General features: G+C 38.3%; 1 protein-coding gene across 2 annotated transcripts; it reads left to right on the top strand.

The window, feature by feature from the left end:
* The first annotated feature begins 183 nt into the window (after positions 1-183).
* Positions 184-27,998, top strand: LTA4H (leukotriene A4 hydrolase). Of its 2 annotated transcripts, XM_059936705.1 has the most exons (19): positions 186-430; positions 4,803-4,933; positions 6,373-6,493; positions 8,802-8,870; positions 10,934-11,038; positions 12,699-12,751; positions 15,173-15,245; positions 15,516-15,656; positions 16,516-16,539; positions 17,037-17,107; positions 17,569-17,680; positions 18,235-18,379; positions 19,343-19,446; positions 19,883-19,953; positions 21,952-22,006; positions 23,718-23,813; positions 26,183-26,265; positions 26,919-27,023; positions 27,708-27,998. In XM_059936705.1, exons 1-19 carry the CDS (start codon positions 272-274, stop codon positions 27,823-27,825), a joined length of 1,836 nt encoding a protein of 611 aa, XP_059792688.1. In that variant the 5' UTR covers positions 186-271; the 3' UTR covers positions 27,826-27,998. The 2 variants fall into 2 exon arrangements, with proteins under 2 accessions (XP_059792689.1, XP_059792688.1); XM_059936706.1 differs by lacking the exons at positions 26,183-26,265; positions 27,708-27,998 and having other exon boundaries at positions 184-430; positions 26,919-26,987.

Raw genomic sequence — 27,998 nt, 5'->3', positions numbered from 1 at the left:
GCAATATCAACCCACCTCTGCACCCCTCAGCAAACACACTCCCAGAGAGCAAAGCGCACGCCTTGTCGCGCTGCACCACGGGACTTGTAGTTCCATCCATGCCGTACCGCACTCTTCTCCGACTTTAAGGAACTTCCTTTCCCGGCGGGCGCCGCGAACTCCTCCTCCTCTGCTTTACCTCCCTCCCGCCTTCTCTTGCTCTCAGTCGAGTAGTCAGTCTGGCAGCGGAGTGTTGGGGTGCTGATCGCGTGCAGCGGGACCCCGCACAGCCATGCCCGAGGTAGTGGATGCGTGCTCCTTGGCCTCCCCGGTGTCCGTCTGCCGGACCAAGCACCTGCACCTGCGCTGCAGCGTCGACTTTACTCGCCGGGTACTGACCGGGACCGCCGCACTCACCGTCCAGTCCCAGGAGGACAATCTGCGCAGCCTGGTACGGTGGGACAGGCTCCCAGTGCCCGCCTCTCGTCTCTCACCCCGCTTCGGCCCCTTCCCGGTCCCACACCCCCGCCTGCTTTGCGCATCCCTCGGTGCTCCTCCGCAGCCCGCAACCCGTGTTCTGCACCTCCTCTTCAGCCCACACTCATTTCTCAGCGTCCCCTTCAGCCCCCACGCACCCCATATCGATCCCTCCCAACCCAACTTGAGTCTCTGCAGTCCTTCCTCACCCACTACATATACCTGCCTTCTCCTCCACCCCCTTCCCCCAAAGCCTCCTTCCCAGTCCCTGGACACATCCCAGGGCCCATTCCACGCCCCGCTTCTCACCCAGCGCTCAAGTTTCATTTTAGCACGAATCCCTCTTCCGCCGCTAATCCTAGTTCCCAGCGCTAATGCCCCCTGCGGTCTCCCCCTATCCTCGGCCTGCAGCCCAGAACTCCCTCCTCAGGCCCCAGAATTCTTTCAGTCCCCAGTGCACCTTCCTCAGTCCACAGTCTCAGCTAAGTCTCAGGCCCTGTATCCTGCCGATTCTCAGTCCCACCTTTCCCTCCCAGGCCCCTTTATTTCAACCCGCAGGTCTGCCGGATACGACCGATCACCGTCTCCCTGCCAGTTCTCAACCCCCCTAGAGAATTCCCAGCCCTGCTTTGATCCTTGCAGTCTCTACTTTCTAACTCCAGATGCAGCTCTCTCCGCGTTCATGGTCCTTCCTACCTTTGATTCTTATCACTCTTCTCTTCTAATAATTTAAGCTCTTCAAGCTTTCTAAGGATGTCTCAATACAATTTGTTAATAGTTGGTTCCCAGAAGCAAATAATATTGCGCTTTTTAGAAAATGACTTCTACAAGCTCTCTAGCCACTTGAATGGCGAAAAACTTGTTTAGATTTGTGGAATGTTATTAAATTATTTTATCTGTACAACATAACCTGTTTTCAGTGTTCTTACTCAAATTGTCTGATAGTATTTGGATTGTGCCTTTCACCTGAAGAATTTCATAGATAAGCATTTTAGAAATAAGAGGAACAAGAAAAGGCCAGCCACAATGTATTTGCATAGAGTAGTGGGGCAATAGCTACCAAAGCCCAGCAATAAGCAATCAGATAACGTATTTTGTAGACTTGATGGAGGGAACTGAATAGGGTCAGTTAATTGGGCATAATAAGTTTAGATAAGAGTTGGTTGTTTTCATGATTTTTTCCTGCTTGAGTAATAGGCCTGTATTTTGAGTTCATTAATATGAACTAATATAGCATGTAACTTTCTTACTTTGTGATTTAGCAATTTGCTAGACTAATTATGATTTGAAAAATAGGTCGACTCCTCTATATATTGATTTGCAGTCACCCCAAGCACTATAAGGAAAATAAATAATTAAAGCATTATAAGCAAGATGATAACTATTTCCCTATAGGTTGTACTTTGGTCTGCTTCAAGTTGCCAGGCTATCGTTTATTGCAGACAGCTTTGCCCAGGCAGGATCGGCTGAACTTAAGTCCTGTTTCAATGCAATCTCTCTTTTTATTAAAAGAAAGTGAATTTTGATAGTTTATCACTGCTTAATATGACCTTGCACTCTCACTTATTTATGAAAATAAAACGTTTACCTCTGTTCCATGAGTAAGCAAGAGTCAGGGTGCTTAAATTTTGAAAAGAATGTCCCTTCAATGTCCCAGTCTAAAAACCTGCCTGTTTTTGCATTCCCCAAATCTCAAGAGAAGATTTTTAAATGACTAATTCTAAATTGTCAACTATCCAGTTTCCTTTGTTTTTCTTTCTTATTACTATTTTTGATCAATTGCTTAATAACATTTATCAGTGAAATTTGAAGGGAAATTTCTTAAGTAATTTGGGAGTGATGGCTGAGGTCAGGACTTGAGATACACAGCTTAAACATTGCATTTTCTATTTTCTCTTGGTCCAGGACTTGTTTCATGCATTACTTGGCACCTGCTGTTTCTCCGGCACTGTGTTAAACCCTGGGAATGCAAGCCTAAGTAACTTTTTCTTTTTAAGAACCCTCAGTCTAATGGAGAAATAAATCACTATAATGTGGTACAGTAAGTGCTACTGGAGAGGGTCGGGCCAACTGCTATAACAAACACAGAGGATACGAAAATGGTTTCACAAAAAATAGGTATAGTAGTCTTCTGATTCAGAACAGATTTGAAAAGTTTAGGAAATACAGAAAATTGAATGTGTTCCACTGGGAAATGACCCAAATAATTCACCCTTATGGTTATGAGTAGTATAAACGTAAGTAGTTTATATACATAAGATACTCCAATCAAGTTTTTACAACAAATCAGATACTCAGAAATAGGTGCCAGAATATAACAAAGGAGTAACTTATTCTTAAGCTATAAAATCTAATGTTTCTGAATATGCAAATGCAGGAAGATATATCAGTCTAATTCAGAGTAAGGGCAACAGTTGAGGGACCCAAAAAAAAGAGAGTACCCCAAAAGAAATAATTGCCCATTGGGAGGGAAACAGGTGATACTCATAACAAATTTGGCTGCTCTTAAAAAAAGAAAAAGAAAGGGAAAGAATAATACAACCAGGATGGAAATCTCTTCCCAACCAAAAATTGTTGACTCTAGAGAGGTAAGAATAAAATTGTGAAAATTTCCTGAGTTTATCACCGTAGTTAACTGATACAAAAGAAAGGTGACTGGAAAGTGGCTGTTTCTTGGCAGTCTAACTCCTCATGCTATTCCAGGCCAGATTTCAAGGGAAAGATGCCAGAGGTAGGAAGGTTAGTGAGCAGTTCTAGTTCAGGGCCTGACCTAGGGTGGTGGTAGAAGAAAAGAAAAAGTATGAGGACAGTGTAAAAGAAAAACTTGTTAACTGGCTATGGGAGATTGGGAAGTGGGATCAGTTGTGGATTAGTTGAATGTTTCAAACCTCAGGTAAGTTGAGGAGTTTCATCAACGAAATAGAGAAATCAGCAGAGAGAGCAAACTTAGGGGACACAGTGGTGGCTTTGTTTTTAGAATTTTTAGAAGCCTATTGAATATGAGATGACATTTCCCATGGAAATGTCAAGCAGGCAGTTAGAGAGATCTGCTGAAGTCCTGGGCAGGGGGTGAAGCTATGAAATAGACGGGTAGTCATCTGCACAGAGGTTCTAGGTGAAGATGTGGGCATGAGCGAGAACTAGGGAATGAAGAATACGGTAAGAAAAGCAAAAGGCCAAGGCTAGCACATAGGGACATATCCATATTTAGGAGTTAGAAAGGAGAGGGAGGAAAAAACCATTAGACAAGGAGGAGAACCATTGATGTGTAAAGTCAAAGCAGCCAAGGAGAGGGCTTCAAACAGATGCTGCGGTCCATTAGGGCTATGAGCGGCAGAGGTCAAGGTTACTGAACAGAAAAGACCTGTTGTTCAGGAGGACTGCCCTTTCTGTGGCAGAGGAGCTAGAAGCCAGATTGAAGAGGGGGAAGGGAGGAGAGATTGATGAGGAATTGGAAATAACAGCCATAGATTGCCCTTGAAGATTAAGAAAGGAAGGAGAAAAATAGAATAATTATCAGAGTGGACAGAAGGATTGAGTGAAGTTTTAAAAATAATATGGAAGGCTGGTTTAGGTTGATTGGAAACAGTCTTGTGGCGTAGAAAGATTGAAGGTTCTAGAAAAGTAGTTGAGAGATAATGAAAGTGTATGGTTTCTAGGGCTCAGATAGAGGATTATTGGGATGGAAAATCCTCAGACACTTGCTGACCCTCCCTTCCTGCCCAGAACAGTTGTCTTTAATCGGCCATAGCAAGTAGATATGCTCTCCCACTCCTCTATAGGGTCATTTGGTTAGAGTTGCCATACCAGGTTGGGCTTTTTCTAGATACACAACAGCAGTGAGGTACAGTCTACTTATTTGCCTAACAGGTGCCAAGGTTTGTTTTAATTTGGGGATATATGAAAGTAGTACAGAACAGTAGGACTATATGAATTCTAGGTAGAAATATATGGTAAGATATATTGAGGAGTCATGATGAAAGAAACAAGTTATAGATCGATTTTTTCCTAGTAGAGAAGTTAAGTTTTAGGAGACAGAAGCAAAGGCATTTTAATTTAGATCTGACTTTTACTTAAAGCTGGAAATTTGTGTGACTGTCCCAGAATTACCTAACAATATATATGCAAATCTTAGAGCCCCCCAAAAATTTCAGGAAGTTTAAAGTCCCATGAATTGGGACCTATGCTAACTTTCAACTCCGTTAATTCCTGTCTTTCACTATCTTACTCTCCCTAAGCAACTAGTTCTACTCTGTAGTCATTGTAGTTAGCCTATATGCTATATTAGTTTTCTCTGGTGCCTAAAACTATATTCTTATCATATAAAAATATTAATTTAATTCTAGATTCTGGATACAAAGGACCTTACAATAGAAAAAGTGGTCATCAATGGACAAGAGGTCAAATACGCTCTTGGAGAAAGACAAAGTTACAAAGGATCACCAGTGGAAATCTCTCTTCCTATTGCTCTGTGCAAGTACGAATGTTCTCATCTTTCTCTTTTATAGCTAAATAAGGGGGATATATATTTTTATGTAATTTAGATATTTTTTTCATTTCCTATTTTTCGTTTGTGTGTGTGTAGTAACTGATACACTACTCCTACCAATCTGCTGTTCCGATTGAAGCTTATACTGAAAATTACATGTTCTTAAGATATTAAAGAAGTTCATTGTATAAGGTACTCCAGAATAGGGCTTTTGATAACTGTTAACTTCTTTACTCATCATTTTAGTAATACCTAGAGTGATGGTGGGAGCATGCCACCTTAAGGAGGCATTTCAGGATCACCTGGGAAGCTTTACAAGCTGCACATTTTTCACCTTCTCCCCAGAGGCCAGCCACTTTTATTAATGGAATAACAACAGTGGCAAACATAGAACCATTTCTATGTACTTAAAAAGTGCTGGAGATGTATTCTTTCATCTAATCCTTATAGTAACCCTTTGTGGTATGATCTGCATTTTATAGACGAGGAAAGGGAACCTCAGAGAGAGAAGGTAACTTATTTAAGAAAGCGGTAGCCAGAACTGTCATATTGGGAGTATATCCCACTCCTAGATATACTGGGGAGGGAAAAAAGGGTGGAAAACCGTTGGCCTAGAACAAGGTCAATCTACCCCACCTTTCAGCGGTCAGTGTTTCCATGCCTTCTCTTCCCATTTAAGAAAAAGAAAGAAACTCTCACACATAATTTGTGAGATCTATCTGTAACCATATTGTACAAATGAAGCACCTACCACATAGGGAGGTCGAATAATTTGTCCAAATTCACAGCACCAGTTAGTGGTAGGTTCAAGCACAGGCACAGCCGCTGGTCTCCAGGGCTCTTGCTGTTTCCTCGTTAACAGTACTGCTCAATCTATCTGGGGTGAAGGACCAGTTTTTGTTAGTTCCACTCCGCCACAGGCTGATACTTTTGTGAAATGCAGTAAAAATGAATTCCTAGGAAGAAGAGATTAAATAGAAACACATATATTTTATTATAGGTTCAACAGACATAAGAATTTATTCTCAAGTTCTTGACTTAACTTGTCCAGTAACAGTTTGCAGACTAGCACTGCCCTATGTTATGCTCTGGCACCCACCACAGTGGTAGTTGAAGTTCCAAAATTATTTCTTCTACCTTCCCACCACTATAAAAGATTACATGATATCACAGAAAAAAAGTTGGGGTATTCAACTAATATTAGTTCCTGTTACATCTTCATAAGCAGTTACCATGTAGAGAAAAGAACCCACAGGCTGGCATTCAGGTAGGAACATGTGAGGCAAACATTCCTAAAACTTACTCTCAATCAGTGATGAGACCTTGTAAAATATTATTTATATTATTTGTGTTATTTATGTATTATGAATTCAAATTTTAGTTAGATTGAATTGTACTCTACTAATGTATTTGTTCCTTTCATACAGAAATCAAGAAATTGTTATAGAAATTTCTTTTGAGACATCTCCAAAATCTTCTGCTCTTCAGTGGCTCACTCCTGAACAAACTTCTGGGAAGGAACACCCCTATCTCTTTAGTCAGTGCCAGGTAAAAGGACTTGGAATGATTTATTATCCCCAGCTCAAGCAGCTGAATGAAGCAAAGTGGACAGTGGTCTTATGGATACATGGGCCTTACCTAAGATAGTACTTTATTTTATCTTATATTATTAAAACTACATATATTTTCATTTATACCTGTCCTTATTGACACATTCATATATTACTTTTAAAAAGAAACTTCCTTCAAATTTGAAAACATGTCTACCTAGATTGGACTATCTAGGTCATATTTATATTCACATCCTCAGCACCTAGCATAGAACTTGGCATAGAGTGGGAACTCAATAAATGGTCATAAAATGAAAGGAAAACACTGCTAAACAAAGTAGGTACCGGTTATAAAAATTGCTAACAATAAAGAAGGGGAAAGGGAAAGATCAGATTTCCCATTCCTCTCCAGACACCATTGCCCAGAGGTAACCATTGAGTTGGCGTGTTGCCTTTCCAGATTTTTTCTTATACATTTACAAGTGTACATATTATGTAAATATATTGAATGTACCTTTAAAATGATATGGTTTAGACTACATCTGTTTTCTGTGTAACAACTAAGAATAAAGAACCACATAATTAGAGACAATCTGTCACAAGGATAATAAGTATCAAACTTTCTTCTGAAAAAAAAAGACTAATTCTTTTAGTAATCAAATAGTTTACAATTAAAGGAACTCGCTTCATTAAACATTGACTATATTTCCAAGCACTGTGTAAGGTACTTCACGTATTTAATCCTTTTAATATTCCTCTGTGATAGATACTATGGTAGGCTCACATTTGAAAACAAGTCTATCAAAAAGAAAGCAATGTTGACACCTGTATAGACGTGTTTACTTTCTATTGCCAATTGAAATTTTTTTTTTTTCTAAGAAACCCATAGTTCACTAATCTGGAAGAGATATCATGTCCTAGGCAAGAATGTACCAATTATGTACTCTCTGTCTCTTATCTGATTTTCATCAGTAATTCGTATGGAATGTCCGTTGGCAAGAAATGCAAGATTTGTGAGTCAGGAGAATGTGAATTTTGAACATACTATTGCATTTCTTGTTGGACACAGTTTTTGAAATAGAGGAAAGAGATTTCAGTTAAATTAAGAAATTATTATAGTTGATAGGAAGCAGGTACACATGATTTTGTTTGATGAGTTTGCTTACGGCCATTCTCTATGCATATTTTTCTGGGTTTGGTCTTATCCAGTGAAATACATATAAACCCCACCCCTGGCATTGCTGAGCCACATAACCAGGGACTTTAAGGAACCCTAAAGGCATGGTCTTGGAACCTTATTTTGGGAGAGAGAACCAGGTGGTTCTTCTAGTTCTACTTAATCCATCTAGAGGTCATTTGGGATTTCCTATCTATGGAGAATCTATTAGATTTGAAGTGAAAAGGGCTGGAGTTTGGAGGATAGAAGGAAGTTTGCAGAGGCATGAAGTCGGTCTGGGATTTATAACAACTTCAGAGAGAGATGTTAGTTCAGGGTTCCTTTAAGCTCAGTAGACCATCTCAGTGAGGCTGGGATTCCTTTGCTCACCAGCAATAGATGCAGACTTATCTGTAAACAGGCCAGGGTATAAAATCATAGGTACTCTGGTCATTCTTCTTAATGGAACTGATCTTTATGACAGATTGATACGGAAGCAAAGAAACACTCTACATATTATGTGAATGAATATGTCTAGATGGTATTGAAAGAGACTTTTCTTTCTCCTTCCTTGTCTTCCTAGTGTTTACTTTCAAAGTTTGCTGTAAGATCAAAAGGTCAAGACTCTAACAACGTTTCCCAATCAGTGTTCCTTAGAACACTGGCGCCCCATTAGATGTTAATAATTAACCAGAGGAAAATGGGTTTCGTGTTGAAATAAGTATGAGAATTCAAACAGCTTTCTTTATTATCGGTCTTTTCAGAGCCTTCAGGAGGCTAATGTTCCGAGTGACTCTCCCAGGCATGCAATATGCCATGGTTCTCAAATTTACTTCACCAAAGAGCCCTTTTTTGTCAGGGTTCCTAACAGCTTCTCACTGGGCAGTACTATTACTCAGGAATCACTGCTTAACATTGCTTCATGCGTCAGCTGAAATGTGAAGGTTGACCATTACCTTAAAAGGGAAAACCAGATTTTTTTAATCCACAGATCTACTTTTGCTACGTTAAAAGAGCTGAAGAAATGTGAGACACTTTTATCTTTAAAAAGAATGTGTCTAAGAACAATGCTGCAATTGTAATGATTTCTTAATGACTTGATTTATGAGACAGGGAAATAGCCGTTTCTTTTTTTTCCTCCCTCTCCCAGGCAATCCATTGTAGAGCGATTCTTCCTTGCCAGGACACTCCTTCTGTGAAATTAACCTACAGTGCAGAGGTAAACATCACTGAAATTATTCACTGAATTAAATGATCCATACAATTATTTTAATAGGGATTACATTAAATCTGTGGATTTCTTTGGGTAGTACGGACATTTTAACAATATGAATTCTTCCAATCCATGAACACGGGATATCTTTCCAAAATGATCCGTATAAGTAAATGTGGTATAAATGATAAGCAGAGATAAGAATTGAATTTGTATAGCTAGAAATACTTTACTTAATTAAATTCTACCTGAAATATGTTAGAAAAAGGCTATGGATCCCATTTTGAATCTCTGTTTTAAAGGCAGTTTCAAACATAAGTATAAAAAAAAGGGGTATCAGAGACTTCGCCTGGCGGTCCAATGGTTAGGACTCCACAGCCGGGGGTGCAGGTTTGATCCCTGGTCGGGGAACTGAGATCCCACATGCTGCATGGCGCAGCCAAAAAATGAAATGATATAAATCATTCTGATTTTAAAAGGAATTCAGAATTCTGGACCTAAAAACAAGAATTTGGGAGCAACTCTTTTTAACTTAAAAAAATTGACATTTGTAGGATTAAAGTTTCTATAAATGCACTTTACAGCCATGTAAAAATATCTATCTAGGTATCCTAATGGGCATATATTGCAGACTTATCTGTATACATTTCCAACTTATTCTTGTTGTAGGTACTGCTAATCCTTTTAGGAAAAAGTAGACTATAATTAATAAATAAATACTATCCCAGAGGCTAGACTTACTTAAACCAGGCAAGTAGAATTGAGGATCAACCTGTATTTATGGGGCCTTCTTGATTCCCACATCGTTCCACAACCAAACCACCCCTAGCATAGTGCTGCAGAAAACTTTACTTGGAGGCCAAGAATCCCTGGACTCCGGTGCTTTGTGACCACCTAGAGGGGTGGGATAGGGAGGGTGGGAGGGAGACGCAAGAGGGAGGGGATATGGGGATATATGTATACGTATAGCTGATTCACTTTGTTCTAAAGCAGAAACTAACACACCATTGTAAAGCAATTATACGCCAATAAAGATGTTAAAAAAAAATTTAAAAGAAAAGAATCCCTGGACTCTTCTCCACCACTTAATAACTGCATGACCTTGGGCAAGTCTTATGACCTCACAACCTCAGTTGTGTCATCTGTATAACCTATCACTGCCTAAATGAAGGGAGGAAGCAGAACCAAGGTATTTCCTGAATAGTTTTTAGCTCTAGGATCTGTGGTTGTTGCAGTACTGATTCTGGAGGTCCTGATTCTGTGCCTGCCTCAGTAATAGCTTGGAGGACTGGGCCATGCAGGAAGAACATGAAAGCCTAACATTGTTGGAATGGATGTTTGCTAGATCATTAATACTCAGGTGATGGTCCTTTATTCTGGCATTCATTAGAGGTAAGACTTGCAGAATCATGGAGATAGGGTACACACTTAAGTGACCATACAGTTTGCCCCGTAAGGATCTTTTCCATACAAACTTCCAGAGAAAATTATTTCACATTTCTCAGCAATAAGTTTAAAAGTTTCTCACACTCATGACCCTTAAAAAGTAGAATTTGTAACTCCAAGTTTATGTGTTAAATATTAAATTTTTCAGAATTGTATTCTCTGATCTAAAGTGAGTATAACATCCTTTTGAATCTCTTCTGAGGGTGTGGAGGGGAGCAGGGCTGGTGGCTGCCATTGCCAGGCATGGTGCTGAACTCTTCATTTATATTATTTATTCCTTGCAACAATCCTATGAAGTTATTACCCTCATTTGATGGGGGAAACTGAGGCTCAGGGAAGTTATTTGCCCAAGTGCATGAAGTTAGTAAGTGGCGGAGCTGGGATTTTAACCTAGTTTCTACCAAATGCTCTTAATATGGATGGATGAATGGACAGGTAGATATGTCACCATCATTTTTAAAGAAGCCAGTTTTACATATTGCTAATTCTATTTACAAAAGTGATACAGAGGAATGTACTGGGTTCATAGTCTATTGTATCAATAGTCAAAAAGCGGGGGGAAAGGTTATTTTACATAGAACTTTTCATTTATATCTTTATTTATATCTTTTCCTTCTCAATAGGTGTCTGTCCCTAAAGAACTGGTTGCACTTATGAGTGCCATTCGTGATGGAGAAGCACCTGACCCAGAAGACACGAGCAGGAAGATATACAGATTCAGCCAAAAAGTAAGATCTTAGGGTCTAGATTTTGTGTTTTAGTTGGTGGTGAACTACAAATAGCTTTTACTCATCCAGAGAGCAAAATGGCTTTTGAAATATTTCAGAATTTAGAAAGCAGCTCCTGCTTTTTGTTTTCTTCATTTCTTTTTCTTTTGCGCTTTAAAAATATTTGGTTCTGCTCGCAGCGTTGTACTGAAGCAGGAGGGTGCTGGAGAGGCATGGCAGGGGGCATGCCTGATCCCATTTCCTTACATCCCAGTCAGTAGCAGGTTTCCTGTTTCTAAGTTACACTTTGACCTGCCCTGGTACCAGAGCTCGGGCGTGTGGTGGTGTAGTGTTTACAGATGGAAGAACTGTCTTAGACCAAAAACCACTCTGTTACAGTCCTTTTAAGTAAAAATTCCTAAGTAGTTGGTAGTTTGACTTGTATCTTTGACCTTTAATGAATTGTGTGTGTGTGTGTGTGTTTACTGATGCTTTTTATTTTTTTTTTATATTTTTATTGGAGCGTAATTGCTTTACAGTGTTGTGTTACTTTCTACTGTACAACAAAGTGAATCAGCTGTCTGTATACATATATCCCCATATCACCTCTCTCTTGAGCGTCCCTCGCACCCTCCCTATTCCCCCTGTCTAGGTGGTCACAAAGCACCGAGCTGATCTCCCTGTGCTATGCAGCTGCCTCCCACTAGCTATCTATTTTACGTTTGGTAGTGTATATATGTCCATGCCACTCTCTCACTATGTCCCAGCTTACCCTTCCCTCTCCCCATGTCCTCGAGTCCATTCTCTAGTAGGTCTGCGTCTTTATTCCCATCTTGCCCCTAGGTTCTTCAGGACCACTTTTTTTTTTTCAGATTCCATTTATATGTGTTAGCATACGGTATTTGTTTTTCTCTTTCTGACTTACTTCACTCTGTATGACAAACTCTAGGTCCATCCACCTCACTACAAATAACTTAATTTCCTTCCTTTTTATGGCTGAGTAATATTCCATTGTATATATGTGCCACATCTTCTTTATCCATTCATCTGTCGATGGACATCTAGGTTACTTCCATGTCCTGGCTATTGTAAATAGAGCTGCAGTGAACATTGGGGTGCATGACTCTTCTTGAATTATGGTTTTCTTTCGTCCTCCTTAGCAGAACAGGTACCTAAGCCACAGTGGACAATTTTGCCCCTACCCCAGCTTCTAGGATTCCAAAACCTTCAGCATTCTCTCGTTGCTGGATTATTTTGTATGTCTCTCAAATATACAAGGAGTGGTTTTAAAAAGGAATTTAAAACAAAGTTTTTTAATTCAAGAGAAAATGACAAAAAACTTAAAAGCACAGTTGCCTTTTCTTATGTTAATTTTTGTGAAATGCTTAAAATGTACCTCTAATACTATGTGCAATCATGTTTTTCACATTTCAGAATCTTCCCTTGCTAATGGGATAAAAGGGAAATAGACGTTTTGAAATGTTTTTATATCACAGTTTTGAACTATTTGACCCCCTCAAAAATGAGAACCATTTGAGAAGTACAAAAGGAAAGTAATCCACACTAATGTTCGGAGATTTGAAAGGAAATTTACTTACTTCTGAATATGAATTGTCTTATTCTGTAACATTTTTAAACACTAATTCGAGCATTCGGTGTGTGTTTTTTTTGCCCCCTTTAGGTTCCGATCCCCTGCTACTTGATTGCTTTGGTTGTTGGAGCTTTAGAAAGCAGGTGAGCCTTTGAACACATTTTGACGTTTATGAAAAGATTAAACCTTAGGTGTCTTGAACCTCTGTCAGGATTAATTGGTAGATCATTTTTGTATTTCTCAAGATATCAAGCCAACAGCTCTAGAAACATTCAAATCTAATCATGAAATGTAAGTAACAAATTAGTTTTAAATTAAAAAAATCTTTACCACTCACCCCTTAGACTTTCCAAGTATTATAGAATGAGCATGGTCTTACCTTTATAGATCTGGAATCTAAGTTTGAACAAGTCACTTCTCATAACCTCCATTTCCTCATCCTCGAAATTATAATATCCCCTTTCCGACTTCATTGGGTGGTTATGTGCAACAAATGAGATAAATTATTTTAAAGCACTAGGAAGCCTATAAATATTACAGAAATATAAGATATTTTGTTAAAATTTTACCAGCAGCTAGAGTGCCCTTCTTTCTTAATTTCTTGTTTGTTCTTATTTCTAAACAACTGAAAATTAAGAATGGCTATAGTAATCACATTCTTTAAATTGCCAGGGATGTGGACACAGTGGACAAATCAGGCAAATATAGATTCCAGTTCCAGCTGTAGCAGTTAACTATCTACATCCTTGGGCAACCCACCTCTCTGAGTTTAACCTTCTTCGCCTAAAAACTAGAAATAATCATGTTTACTTCAAGGGATTTTTGTGAGGATTAACAGACCTAATATATGTAAAGGTCCTGGCCTATAGGAGGCACTCACTAAATGATAATTGTAATAATTGTCACAGCAGCTGACAGTTATCAGGTCTCATTAGGTACCAACTCCAAGGCATTATGCCCTTGAATCCTCGCAACTCTGTGGAATGGATACAATTACTCTTTCTCATTTTACCAATAAAGAAACTGATGTTCGGTGAGTTTAAATAACTGGCTCAGAGTCACAGAGCTAGGAAATGTCAGAGCCGGGACCCATCCTAGACCATCTGACTTTAGAGCCCATGCGGCATAGAACTCTGCTGTCTGGAGTGGCAGCCACTAACCACATGAGGCTTGAGATGTGCTGGAAGTGTAAAATAAACACTGGATTTCTAAAGACTTCATATGAAAAAAAAGAATGCAAAATATTTCATTAATAATCTTTTATGCTGATTACATGTCAAAATGATACTATTGGATATATTGGTTTAAACAAAATATATTATTAAAATTAATTTCATCTGCTTCACTTTGCCTTTTTTAAAAAATGTGGCTACTGGACAATTTAAAATTACACACGTGGCTCACATTTGTGGCTCTCATTCATTTATATTGGCTAGCACTGGTTACCATTGCTTCTCACTGTGGTCTACAAACGAATAGCTTTGGCATCACCTGGGAGCTGGTCAGAAATGAAAGTCCTTGGGTCCTACGCCAGACCTACCGAATCAAAATTTGTATTTGAACAACCTCCCCAGATAGTTTGTATGCACATTGAAGTTTGAGAGGCCCTGCCCTAGAATCCACTGCCTCTCTGGGCCAGGATATCAAGGCAAAGACTTATTGTTTGGGGTTTGGCATTGCATAACAGTTTTAAGATGAAATTTACATGAAAAAAATATTTTGGGGTTCTAGTCCTATATAAGTGATATGTAGTTCTATTTGTTTCTTCTTTTTTTATTGTGGTTAAAAAAAAAAAACCCACAAAATTTACTGTCTCAACCAGTTTTAAATGTATAGTTGAGTAGTCACTAGTGTTAAGTATATTCATGTTGTTATGAAACAGATCTCCAGAACTTTTTCATCTTGGAAAACTGAAACTCTGTAAACTCTGTACCCTTTAAACAACAACTCCCATTTCCACCTGCCTCCAGTACCTGGTAACCATTGTTCTATTTTCTGTTTCTCTGAGTTTGACTACTTTATATACCTCGTAAGTGGAATCGTAGAGTACTTGTTCTTCTGTAACTGCCTTATTTCACTTAGCATAATGTCCTTAAGTTTCTTCCATGTTACAGCATGTGACAGGATTTCCGTCTCTCTCTGTTTGTTTCTTCTTATTTAAAAGTGTTCAACCTTTAAGTGCATAACAGAGTTTACATCCGCCCCCTTCTGGAATAATCTCTTACTGAGCTGTGACTGGGGTTTCTATAGTTGTAAGATTGAGGGAAGAAACTAGATCCCTAAAGGTCTTACCAGAGCCAGTAAGCTAACCTTTGGGGGCGCTTCACGTCAAGTTTTCACGTGGCCCAGACTGCACCCCCTTATAGACATGCAGACTTATTGCTGCATTCACAACAGGAGGTTTGTACCTCAGAGAAGCTGTTTCGCCTCACCTCCTCCCCATAAGCACGTGGTACATCACACTGCTTCTGTAAGGATTTGTGTACAACAGTTTAAATCGTTCCTAGAACCAGGTGAGTAATTTGCTTTGAATTTCATTTTCATTAAGCTTTTCCATTTTGCAGGCAGATTGGCCCGAGGACATTGGTATGGTCTGAGAAAGAGCAGGTGGAAAAGTCTGCTTACGAATTTTCTGAGGTTCGTCATAAAGTTACCCTTTTTAATAACTGTGGTAGATGGTAGATTTAAGATTTTGAGTATGAAATGCGGTGCTTTTAAGTAATGTGGTAAAAGAATCAAATAGTATATCTTATTTTAGGTGTTCGCAGTTGATGCATTTTTGGGTATCATTTTCATTTAAAATAAGCCCCATTAACTCATAGCCGTCACAGAAAGCAATGTACACTTTCAAGAAATTTATTATGGCAATGATTACGACATACAAATATATATACATTAATTTTCCAGACTGAATCTATGCTTAAAATTGCAGAAGATCTGGGAGGCCCGTATATTTGGGGGCAGTATGACCTACTGGTCCTGCCGCCATCCTTCCCGTACGGCGGCATGGAACATCCTTGCCTCACTTTTGTAACTCCTACTCTGCTGGTAAGTGTAAATTTTTCTTCATTTGAAGTTGACTTTTCCTCAAACATAAACCTAGGTATGAAGAACCTTAGACTCCTAATAATAAAAAGACTTTTTTAAATAATCAAAGGCTTTTATTTATGTAACCCTTGTTTCTTATTCGACTGCTTATTGTGATTATTATCATCACCTCACCTTTCTAAAGAAAATAATTTGGCCACTTGGGAGAAAAGAATACAGTGTTCAAGGTGCTTTGGGATGCTGGGGGAGGGAGGGCTGTGTAACAACGGTCTATTGATGAATTGTGTGTCCAAAGAAACTATACCAGTTACACTTGGCATATAGGTACTGGTTAAAAAACAAAACAAAACTCAGTTTACCATAACTAGGAAAGAATTAGCCCACAGTATATAGCTATATTTTATATGCCTTTGTTCGCTACTTTAAATCCTTCCTAGAACCAAGTGAGTAATGGATTAGCAACTAAATAAGTAAAACACACTACAGGACACCACAGACTTTTCTTAAATATACTGCAGGGAATAAGGAGAGAATGAAGGTACCTAAGAGTGAATAAGAGTGGATATAAAAAAATAGAAGAGGAGAAATGTTTCCTGCAAGTTAATTAGAGACAGGTATACTGGTTCCTGTGGTATTGGAAAAATTCCCAAGATTAGGGAGAGAAAGAATAATGCTATGTTTTAATCCTGCATTTAAAAAAATTTCTTCAGTACATGTTGCTTTTGAACTCTTTGGAGTGCCACAGCAGAAATACAGTGGACCATAAATGCTGGAATACTGTGTCTTGACATAGGCAGTCTTTTAGATATAGTCTGTAATTTGATTTCTGAAATACTAAGGTAATTTTCTTCTTTTTTAGGCAGGTGACAAGTCACTGTCCAACGTAAGTGAAACTTTATTATCATGGTCTTATCCTCAAGAAGTATTAAGTCAAGTGATTTTAAAATATCCATTGTGTCATTATATCGAAGACATGATTATAAAAGATAACTTGGGGATTCTAGTTGCAAGACATTACTACATAATCAGTAGGATTTAACAGATTTAAGAACATTTTATGGTTTGATCTCTTCATATGTTTATGAAATATTTTTTAATAGAGTGATGTATCCATTTATTATTTTCTAAATAATATTTTGTTTCTAATTTTGTAAACTATACTTTTTTTATCTTTGGCTAAATTGTGATTTTTTTTTTTTTTTTTTTGCTGAACTGAATAATTCCTTGAATATCTCAGCTAATGTTAAAAAAAACTTGAACAATGTGGAAAAAAATAAATTGAACAATGTGGAATTGGAAGAACTAGAATGCTTACATAATGAGTTATTTTAGGTTAAGATAATCAATTTCACCATTAATCACTTCCACTATTTCCTTTAGGTTATTGCACATGAAATATCTCATAGTTGGACAGGAAATCTAGTGACCAACAAAACTTGGGATCACTTCTGGTAAGATTTATTATTATTATTTCTTTATGGGTTCTTGTTATTGATTTCTTTCCCTGCCTTCCACCACCTTGAATTGTTTTGTGTGTATACCTTTGTTATCATCTCTTTGGTAGACAGGGATTTTTAAAAAATTCTGTAATACTTATCACAATGTCAGGTAGAATAGAGGTTTTCAGTTGATGCTGTTTAGTTCCTGGTATGGTCACATTTTAATACATGGACACATAAAACCAGAGCCCTGGCTTCATTTCCCCTGCTTCCATCTGCTGGGCTGGGCTTCCCATTGTTCTGAACTGAATGCAAGGAAGCCACGCAGAGCAGTCTGCTTAGACTTGAGTATTCATAGTCAAGTCTTTACAATTGCTTTGCTCTGTAGAAACACCCAAAAGAAAATATCTTGTTGATTGCAGTGCCTTTTTCTCTCAGCTGTGTCAGTGTTTTTATTTTTCAATTATTTTCAGGTTAAATGAAGGACACACTGTATACCTGGAACGCCACATTTGTGGACGGTTGTTTGGTGAAAAGTTCAGACATTTTCATGCTCTGGGAGGATGGGGAGAACTCCAGAATTTGGTAAATGAGTCATACTTTTAAAAGCATTCATCCCAAGTTGTGTAGGTGTTCAAAAATTCAGATTGTAAAGCAGCTTTACTAAGTAGCAGTAAGAAAGTCATTTTTACCAGTGTGGGAAATCAGGCAGATGCTGGTGTGACGTTCTGTTGTTACCTGTTAGTCGTTATCCTGTGTAAGGTCATGTTCATGACCAGTAGGACCTCACTGGGGCTTTGCAATAATATAGTTGGCTACTCTGTTTGAATTTTATTTGGTGTATTTATGTCATTTTTAAATGCTCTCTCCTGAGAGCTGAATTTGCTAACCAGGCATTAAAACATTTTTCTAGTCTTTTATTGAGCAAGAAATATCACGGAACCTTACGCTAGTAGGCATTCCGTTAATAGACTTCCAGAAATGTGTACTAACATATCCTACAGTTTCCAGTCTCTAGTTTAAGTTCTAAGTTCCCCTAAAGTTATGCCACTGAGTGTAGTAACACTTCTTACTAGCTTGTGTACATGGTGGTAACCAGACTTCATATTTGAACATTCCTCTAATTTTGCATCTCACAGATAAAGACTTTTGGAAAGACACATCCTTTCACCAAACTTGTGGTTGATCTGACGAACGTAGACCCTGACGTGGCTTATTCTTCAGTTCCCTATGAGAAGGGCTTTGCTTTACTCTTTTACCTTGAACAGCTTCTTGGAGGACCAGGCAAGCAGTTGGCATTTTCTGATTTTTTTGCTTTGAGGGTAATAGAAAGAATTTTTAACTGTTACTTTTGCTCCATTTTATCCTTCCATTTTTTATGTAGCTGCTAAAGAAATCTGTATCGTTTTCTAATGTTACCTCTCGACTTAAAACCTTGACTAACCTCTGCGTTCTAAATTATGCTGCTTGACTTAAAAAAAGCTCATCAGTATTTTAAAAATTAGGAAACTAGTATGTGCTCATTGAAAAAAATTTTGTGTGGTACAGAAATTTGTAAGAGTCATAAGTGAGGGTCCTTCAGTTTGGTGTGTATGGCTCCAGATCTTTTTCAAAGTGTTAGTGAACAGACATATATAGATATATATACATATAGTTACTTTAATTACAGAAAATGAATCATACTATATATTTCTTCAACATTTATTTTTTAATTCAACAATATTTTACATACATCCTTCCATGTCAGAACTTACAAATCTATCTTGTGCTTTTTAATGCCATCATAGTATTTCATTATATTTGTGTGCTGAGTTTATGTAACCTTCCCCATTGGTGGGCATTTAAAAGTACTCTCCTTAGTCAATGGACTTTGAATGCCCTCCCTCATCTGGATCCATTCTGTCTGTCGAATCTTATTTTCCTCTTTTCAAGTTATACAAAGATCGTTGGTTTTGGAACCTGTGTTGTGTATTCCTTTTTTGTGTCTTGTGTCATCCCCTTACCTCTAATTAGGATTTCTCTTCTGCCTTCCAACAAATTACATATGTTCTTCAAGGTACAACTTAAGTCCTACCTCTGTTTTTGAACATTCTTTTACTCTTAAAGTCCTCATTGGTTTCCCTATTTTCTGAATGTTCTCTGTTCTCCGTGGTTTGGTACAATGCAAGGCACCCAAAAATGTGTTAACTAATTACCTTTCTATTAACTGACTTCTTTTTTCTTTTCTTCTTTTTTAAAAACTCTTAGAGGTTTTCCTAGGATTCTTAAAGGCTTATGTTGAGAAATTTTCCTACAAGAGCATAACCACTGATGACTGGAAAGATTTCCTGTATTCCCACTTTAAAGATAAGGTTGGATTTTAAAACCTTTCTTATTGTGCATGCTCAATATATCTTCATTTAATGGCTATTTGTTAGGTTGATTTGAATTACTTAATAGTAGTGTTAGTTTAGAATTTAAGATTCAATCTTTCATTCAGTGTTTTCCTGTTTAAAATGTGATCTCAACAGTATGAACTAATGTGTAGAATTTTCCTTTTTCAGAGCAATCTACAGTGGTGTGTTTCAGAAATTTGTGCGTGTACTTAATTTTCCTATTTTAATTATTTAAAAGAACATTACTGATTAACATAAATTTATTTTAGAAAAGAGACTTAGAAATTATCTTGACATGTCAGTGTAGACAAAATTATAGATTTGAGGTCCTAAAAGTCAGTTTAAAAAAATTTTTTTTTTTTCAAGAGAAAAGATTGTTCAGTAGCAAACTGGGTGTTCCTTCTGTTCTCAGGTTGATACTCTAAATCAAGTTGATTGGAACGCCTGGCTATACTCTCCTGGACTGCCCCCTGTGAAGCCCAAGTCAGTACTTACCTACTAATGCTTTTCCTTCTCCTTCTCCTAAATCCTAGAGCTCCTCAAAATATCTGAAAGGGTTTTATGCCTTCCTTAAGCTATTACTAGTTTGTGATGAGAGTTGAGTGCTTAGGAGTTAGAACCTTAACCCTGAGGTCAAAAAAGTCATTTCGATGATATTATAAATATAAATTAGTTCAGTTCATTGCAGGTAATTATCGAGTGCCTCCTTTCTGCACAAGGATGGTGAGAGATACAGAAAAGAAAAAGATATTGCCCTTTCCTTGAAAACGTTTGCAGTAAGAAAAATAACGTAGAAGCATCATGTTCCTCATTACAGCAGTGTCGTAAGTTACCGCCCTCACTTCCAGAGGAGGCACATGAGGCTTAGCTAGGGTAACATGTCTTGCTGAATGCTGCACAGCAAGTCATGAGAGTTGAGATTCAAATCCTCATCGTCGTAAACGCTCCATTACACTGTCTTTTAAACTAAACACCTTCCTCAAATCAGGGACCTGAACCCTGGTCTTCCAAGAATCGTATTAGGAGGTGCTAACTACCCCATGTTGCATCCAGGAACTTGCTGTTCCCTCCACCCTGAGTACTCTTTACCCACTTAATTCCAATCGCAACTCAAGAGCCACTTCCTCACGAAAGCATTCCTTGACCTCTCTAACTAGGTCAAGTCTCCCGTTACGGGTTTCTCGGTGCTGTGTGTCGCCTCTTCACGGCTCCACAGTCGTAATCTTAGATTTGTGTGAGTGAGTATTAAGTCTTTCTCCTTCACTACGTTGAAGCACCATGAGAACAGGGCTCATAACTGATTCACTCATTACTTTTCTTAGGACCTTGCCCTAAGTAAGGGTTGCTTCCCCTCCCTGGGCTAATCCTTATTTAATTTTGTTCATTACAATGAGACGGAAGTTTCAGGCACCAAGAAACAGACCAGCCAAAGGTCTTTTTTTTACTCTCCTGGTGTTCCTTATGAAATCGGTGCTAAGTCATGTTCTAATTGAAGGTGATGAACTGCCTGCACAGTCAAGGACCTCTGGTCCCACTTGGTCTTGAGGGCAAACAAAAGGGCTTGCCTACTGTCCACAGCCTACTTCATGAAGATAAATTGGAAGCTGATTCAAAGAAGGTCACTGCTTTGACCCCTTTATTATCTCCCCCAGGGCACAAACTCTCTGAAAGCAAGTTCAGTGGTCACTTCTAATCAAAACTTACCTCATTTAGGCCCTGCGGGGCAGGTACCCCTCTGTTCTCTAACAGATACATTTCACGGCAAGTAAGCATGACTTATGGACAAAGAGGGATGTTTTACAAGAATTTTGCACACATTACGTGGTCTCTTCCATTGCTGCAAAATGTATGATTTGTCTTCCAAGTTGAGAACACATAAACCTTAGCATAACTTGCTTTGCTTAATGGTCAGAGTTTGTGAATTCTGCTTTCTTCTGAAAAGAGAGGATCAAAATCACATGATTTCGGAGTCTCCCATGGGTGTCACTGTTATTTCCCCATTGTCTAGAACAGTGCCTATCACATAGCAGTTGCTCGCAGATCTGTTGGATGTTTAGATGGTTGGAACGACAGAAAGGAAAAGCCACGAGAGCAAGGACTTTGTGGTGTTTACCATGTTGTCCTGAGTGCCTGGAACTGTTCCTGCCATCCGGGAAACAATACGCTCAACTCAGCCCCAGCCCCTTCAGCATACACTGCAGAAGCATGTGACGGTCTCTGCTGAGATGTTTGGCATTCTCTCCAAAGAATAATCCAGGGTTTCATTAATTTGGTATCCAGTTGGATTTCTGTGTTCTTAGAGGATACCAGTAATCTTTAAGTCAGGTAGAAGATTTCCTATTTCCATCACTCTGGAGTTGTTTATCTTTATTTTCAAAGAACTTTGAAATTTAAGTATGTTCTGTAACTTCAAAATGGCATTGATGCAAAAGCATGTGCCTTTTTATAAAATGTAATCTCTAATATTCTGAATCTTTGCAGTTATGATATGACTCTGACAAATGCTTGTATTGCCTTAAGTCAAAGATGGATTACTGTGAGTAGTAATGTATGATTTTTGACTCCTTTTTGAATTGTACAAATGTGTCTCTACTCAATGAAGTGGGGGAGTGGTGCTTTACTTATGAACTCATGTATTTGGAGTTACTATTCCTAAGTCAAGTTTATCCAAAATGATATTATACCAGCCCTCAATGTGTAAAGTTAAGCTTGAGGGGGAAAACAAATGGATGTTGATGGTATTAGTTCTGATTTTTCTTGCTCTTAAAAGGGAAAGGGGTGGGGGAATATAGGCCTCTTAGAGAAGAGTAAGTGATTTTTAGGAAAGATGAATGGGCTCTTAGAAGAATAGATAGGGAGGTATGATAGTTTGCACCAAAGTTTGTCTGGATGTGGAGAATAAGAGAGAGGAGTAGAAAGCTCCAGGTATTGGGAGACCCATTAAGGGTCAGAGGAAGGAAGAGAAACCAAATCAGGAGTAAGGCAAATCAGGAAAATGGAACAAGAAACCATGGCAAAAGATACCCTAATTTTAAATAAAATATAAACATCTTTTTGGAGATTCTCATAACATCATAACAAAGTTAGAGCATTACTGACTTTTTAGATCTAAGTTCAAGATTTTTTTGTAAGCAAATATAAAATCTAACAACTTCTTATCAGAGCAGTAGGCTGGTTGTACACATATGTACCTCCTCTGTCAATGCTTTGCCCTCCCCATCTCATCCTTCTCTCCTCCCATCTTGCCCTGCCATGTAACCATGACCATGAATTTTGGTTTATCATTCCCCTGCTCTTTGTTTTTACCACTAATAAATATATCCTCAATAGGTAGTTTAAATTTGCATGTTTTTGAGCAGAGAATGAGATCTGTAAGTTCTAATATTTAGGTGAGGTTCTAAAGAGGGAGGAAGTTCTGATATTAAGGGTGTTTTGAAGGGGGAGGAAGATGTAAAATAATGATTCTTTACAAGGATGTATATGCATACATTAAATTTTCTGGAAGGATATACATATTAATATAGGTTCCTGAGGAGTGGGACTTGGAGACAGGGAGCAAAAGCAAAGGAATTTTTCATTTGGTCCTATTTGATTTTTTTTTAACCTTTGCATATATTTCTTTTAAAGTTAAAAGAAACCCTAGTTTAAAACTATTTTAAAAGATTTTTTAAATACTTATTTTGATAAGCTTTTTTTAATGTTCCTCAATCATTTCCTCAAAGATAATTCACAATGAATCCTAAGTTGAAAAGTACAGACCCACTTTTTTTTTTCCTTAAATGATTTCCAAGATTAAGTGGGGAAAATAGAATGTGTGAAGATGAAGGGAAAGATCTGTTCGTGGCCTTACGAGTTCATTAGTGTGATATTTAAAAGAATATGCAATTTGATTATTTACCCAAATTTTTGAATTGGCCTATAAATAGTTGACATGCTTTTTGTAGCATTTCTTTGCTTTGGAAATCTATATATAGTGAATTGTACAGATGTTGTCAAAAGTTTCCTCCACTGTTACTATTAATAGTCTAATTTTTCTTAAGTAATATAGATTTAGGAGTCATATCAGCTCTTTAAGTTATAGTGATGCCATCTCAGAATGATTAAAATAGCTAATGTTCAAATTTATTTTTTATAGTCTTATGCATCCTTGTATTTCTCTTCCTTAACTTTTACTTTTATGTCAGATAAACCAATACATATTATTGAATCGTTCATGAATGGCAGTAATCAGGCAACATTTATTTCAGGGCAAAGAAGATGATTTAAATTCATTCAGCTCAGCAGACCTAAAAGACTTCTCTTCTCATCAGGTGAATGAATTTTTAGCACAGATGCTCCAGAAAGTAAGTACTAGCTCAAAATATTAGAAATTAAAATGGGCATAAAGGCACAGCATTTATGGTTGAACCCCACTTGGAAAAAATATCCATGTGGAAACTAACAGAAAAAATGGTTTGGTAAAATCCATTCATTTACTTAAAAACATTTATTGAATGCCTGCTATGTTTAGTATTGTGCTGAATATAAAAATACATAAGAAAGAAATATGCCGGGTCCTCAAAAAGTTTATAATCTAGTAGGAAAGGTCACAAGTGCAAAATTTAGCAATAAAAGGAGGGATTTTAGGTGTCATTTGAGAAAAAAGCGAAGAAGGACTCCCTTCCAACTGGGGTAATCAGGAAGGATTTTGGAGGAGTGGGGCTTGATTTGAGAAGAGCAGAGTCAGCAGGGAGATAGAAATTCAAGTTGGAAGAAGCAGCAAGTGACAGAGCGTGACAGGAGGAGGAAGTCGTGGCCCTGGGAAAGAGGTTAATGAAGAGAACGCTAGAAAGACTGTTGGGATCTGATGTGCTGTGTCTTGAATGCCAAGCTAAGAATGTAGATTTGATTCCAGGCAGTCGCAGAGGATTTAACATTTTTAACAAGAGAGTCATCTGATGAAATGATGGATTATGACGACTATTCCGCTGGTGTTGGGGAGGCTGGATTGACATGAGGAACGCTGGGGGTGAAGTTAGTTGGGAGACTCACAGGAGTACAGGACAGGCAGGAGGGAGCTGGCGGGAAGGGAAAGAACAGGACAGTGAGAGGGAGAACACATAGCACGGAGCATGGGGTTTGGGGACTGACTGGATTGGGGGTTAACGGGAAGGAGTCCAAGCAGATTTGAAGGTTTCAAAGCCGGGTAACTAAAAGAATATGCGAAGCTGCGAGGAGATGGGAGAGGGAGATAGTGATGGGGTCTTTACTATTACATGACAGGGAGCTCTTAGGTCTAAAGACCTTGGGAGGGATGGAAGAAGACTTTGAACAGAATTTCCTATGGAACTGATGCAAAATGAGGAACGGGGGGGCTTCCCTGGTGGCGCAGTGGTTGAGAGTCTGCCTGCCAATGCAGGGGACACGGGTTCGAGCCCTGGTCTGGGAAGATCCCACATGCCGCGGAGCGACTAGGCCCGTGAGCCACAACTACTGAGCCTGCGCGTCTGGAGCCTGTGCTCCGCAACAAGAGGGGCTGCGATAGTGAGAGGCCCGCGCACCGCGATGAAGAGTGGCCCCCACTCGCCGCAACTAGAGAAAGCCCTCGCACAGAAACGAAGACCCACCACAGCCAAAAATAAATAAATAAATAAATAAATAAAGGAGTTCCTTTAAAAAAAAAAAAAAAAAATGAGGAAGAGAAATTTAAAGCAACGGGAGTCTGAAGCCATCACGGCGGTTTCACACATTTCTGTAGCCCCGCCTGCCGTGTGGCCTGGAACCACGAAGAGAGAAAGCATGATGGGCTGACTGGCGAACAGGCACAGCACACATTGGGAAAGTAACGAGGTGACCTAGGAGGTGACCTTAACCAGCTGGCCTACCCGGCTGCACTTAGAGATTGGTTGAAACGAAACAATCTGGGAAGGGTCCAGCAGTCAGTGAGAGCCGAGTGTGGGCGAGCGTTCTGGAAGACGCGGTAGCGGCTGCGGCGGGCGGTTTCCATCTACCTCCTGATTCCTCCGCCTGCATCCCGCGGGCACTGCCAGAGCTCCGCCTGGCCAAACTGAGCGCTGCTTTCTCTTCCTTCCCCCAAGCTTGTTCTCGCTTTAGCGCGGGTTAACCTGGGCACGGGAGTTTATGAGCCCCCTGAAACTGTACATACAACTTTGTGTTTATACGGTAAATGTATCCCACCCCCCCTCAGGAAAGGGTCCGTATGAGTCATCAGATTCTGAAAAGGGTCTGTAATATAAAAGTTTAAAAACTGCTATTTTGTAGGGGTATAGATCATTCAAAAGGGATTTCGGAGGAAACATACAAAGATAAAGCTGGGGGAATCACTGAGGAAAAAAATTAACTGTGATTGAATCTGGAGAACAGAATAAATTTAAGATATTTAAGGTATAAGGAAGAACTTGAAAGACTCTGGAGAGGTTCGGAAAGTTAGTATTTACATATACCAGAAAGTCTGAAGAGAGTACTTCTCATTTACCTCTCCATGTACCTAGCAAATTAAATTATCCCTTGGCTCCTAGTAGAATATCCTTATTCAGAATAAATTTGCACAAAATTTATTTTAGTGTGCATTTGTTTCTTTCATTTTTAATCTAACTTATTTCTATTTTATAAAATATTGAGGATTTTAATCTGGCTAAGAATTTCTCTCCAGCTCCTTTCTTCCAAGGAATCCTGTTGAAATGATACATTATACTTCTTTATTTTGCTCTAGGCACCTCTTCCATTGGGGCACATAAAGCGAATGCAAGAGGTGTACAACTTCAATGCCATTAACAATTCTGAAATACGATTCAGGTACATCATTTTAACTTGTCTCTGTGGAAGAAAGTGGAAAACTAGTTTAAAAAGCGGAGAAAGGGAAAGCAGCATATGAGACATACATGAGTCTTGAAAAATCCTTTTCAGATTTACTCCATCTATATACATAATTATAATGGTCTTTAAGGAATAGTTGCAATATCTGTAAGATGATAGTACTAATTTTTTTGTTAGAATTTATTCTAAGCTTCTCTTGACTTTAAAAAAATTAGAATTAAGGATTCATTGGTAAATAGGCATTCTTCCTATTGGACTCTGAAATGGGAATAGTTAGAAATCTTTGATTCTGTTCATCTTTCTTAATTCAAATTTGTAGCGTGAGCTTAAATCAAAGTTTAATTCCTTCCGAAATTGCATATGTAAGGTCTATGAGCACCTACATAATCCAAACCTTTTAAAACATATGATCTTTTTCAAGAACAAACTCTTCTTCTTTCTCTTCTCCAATTATTGAATGGTATGTATAAGGATTTGAGATTCTCAGAATAAAGACATAATATAAAGTGGTGTACAGTGTAACTATAATGGGATTATTCATCATTACAAAAGTAATTTTCAGATATACCTGTCATATCCTGCTTCTTCCTCCTCATTTCCTACCCTATACCCCCTAAAAATCCTCCTTTTAGATGGTTACGACTCTGCATTCAATCGAAATGGGAGGAAGCAATTCCTTTGGCTCTAAAAATGGCGACTGAACAAGGAAGAATGAAGTTTACACGACCCTTATTCAAGTAAGAACCAAGTCTCACTATGCTTTGACTTTATATAAGGAATGGGGAAGAAAAATCTTAAACAGATGTTTTTAATGTTGCTAAAATACTTTGTAAAATGCAGTCTAAAAATAATATTTTTAAATCTGTTAAGGATTATAGATATAATTTTGGAATAGGAATTAACACTTCTAAATATTTAAAATTTGAGATGATTTCAGTAGTTTTTTAGAAGGATTATATATGGATTACCTATTATGGGCCAAAAAGGGTTAGACCCTGGTGAAAAGGAAATAAATCAAAGATAATCTTATATACACAAAAAGATCTTTAAAAGCAAGTAGAAGATAATTGATGAGTAGGGAAGGACAAGAAAAAAGTGTCTGAAGTTAAATGCGAGAAGGATCAAACAGGTAAAGCCAAACCTTTTTGATTCAAATGTTGCAATAAGGTAGAATAGGTTGCTTGACATATAATAAAGGAATGCTTGGTAAAAGTGAAAAAAGTTGTATCTTGGCCACAAGATACAATTTAAGAATATCTCGGTGAAGTTGTTTTGACTGTGAATTTGGCAGGAATTCTGAAAAAAATATAACCAACACATAAATATCTATTATTAATCTGTTTGCTTTGCAAGTATAATAAAATTTGCCGAAATAAGTCATTATCCATCTTTCTTTTTTTCTTTTTTTTTTTTAAATGCAGGGACCTTGCTGCCTTTGACAAATCCCACGATCAAGCCATCCGTACCTACCAAGAGCACAAGGCGTGTATGCACCCCGTGACTGCCATGCTTGTGGGGAAAGATTTAAAAGTGGATTAAGGACCTGTCCATTGCTGATTTCAGACATTTCTCTTTTTAAAATTGAATTCATAAAGAAATACAAAATTTCAGCTCACATTGTAACTAAAAATGTCTTTTTAGTTTGGGCTTTTTATTGTTTGGTCAGTGATTTTTTTTTTTTCATAAATAAAGCTGATCTATCTCCCCTCCCA

Source organism: Balaenoptera ricei, chromosome 10, assembly GCF_028023285.1.
Source record: "Balaenoptera ricei isolate mBalRic1 chromosome 10, mBalRic1.hap2, whole genome shotgun sequence".
Taxonomy (NCBI): domain Eukaryota; kingdom Metazoa; phylum Chordata; class Mammalia; order Artiodactyla; family Balaenopteridae; genus Balaenoptera; species Balaenoptera ricei.
Note: the sequence above shows the minus strand (reverse complement) of the source record. Positions and strands in the feature narration are given on the sequence as shown.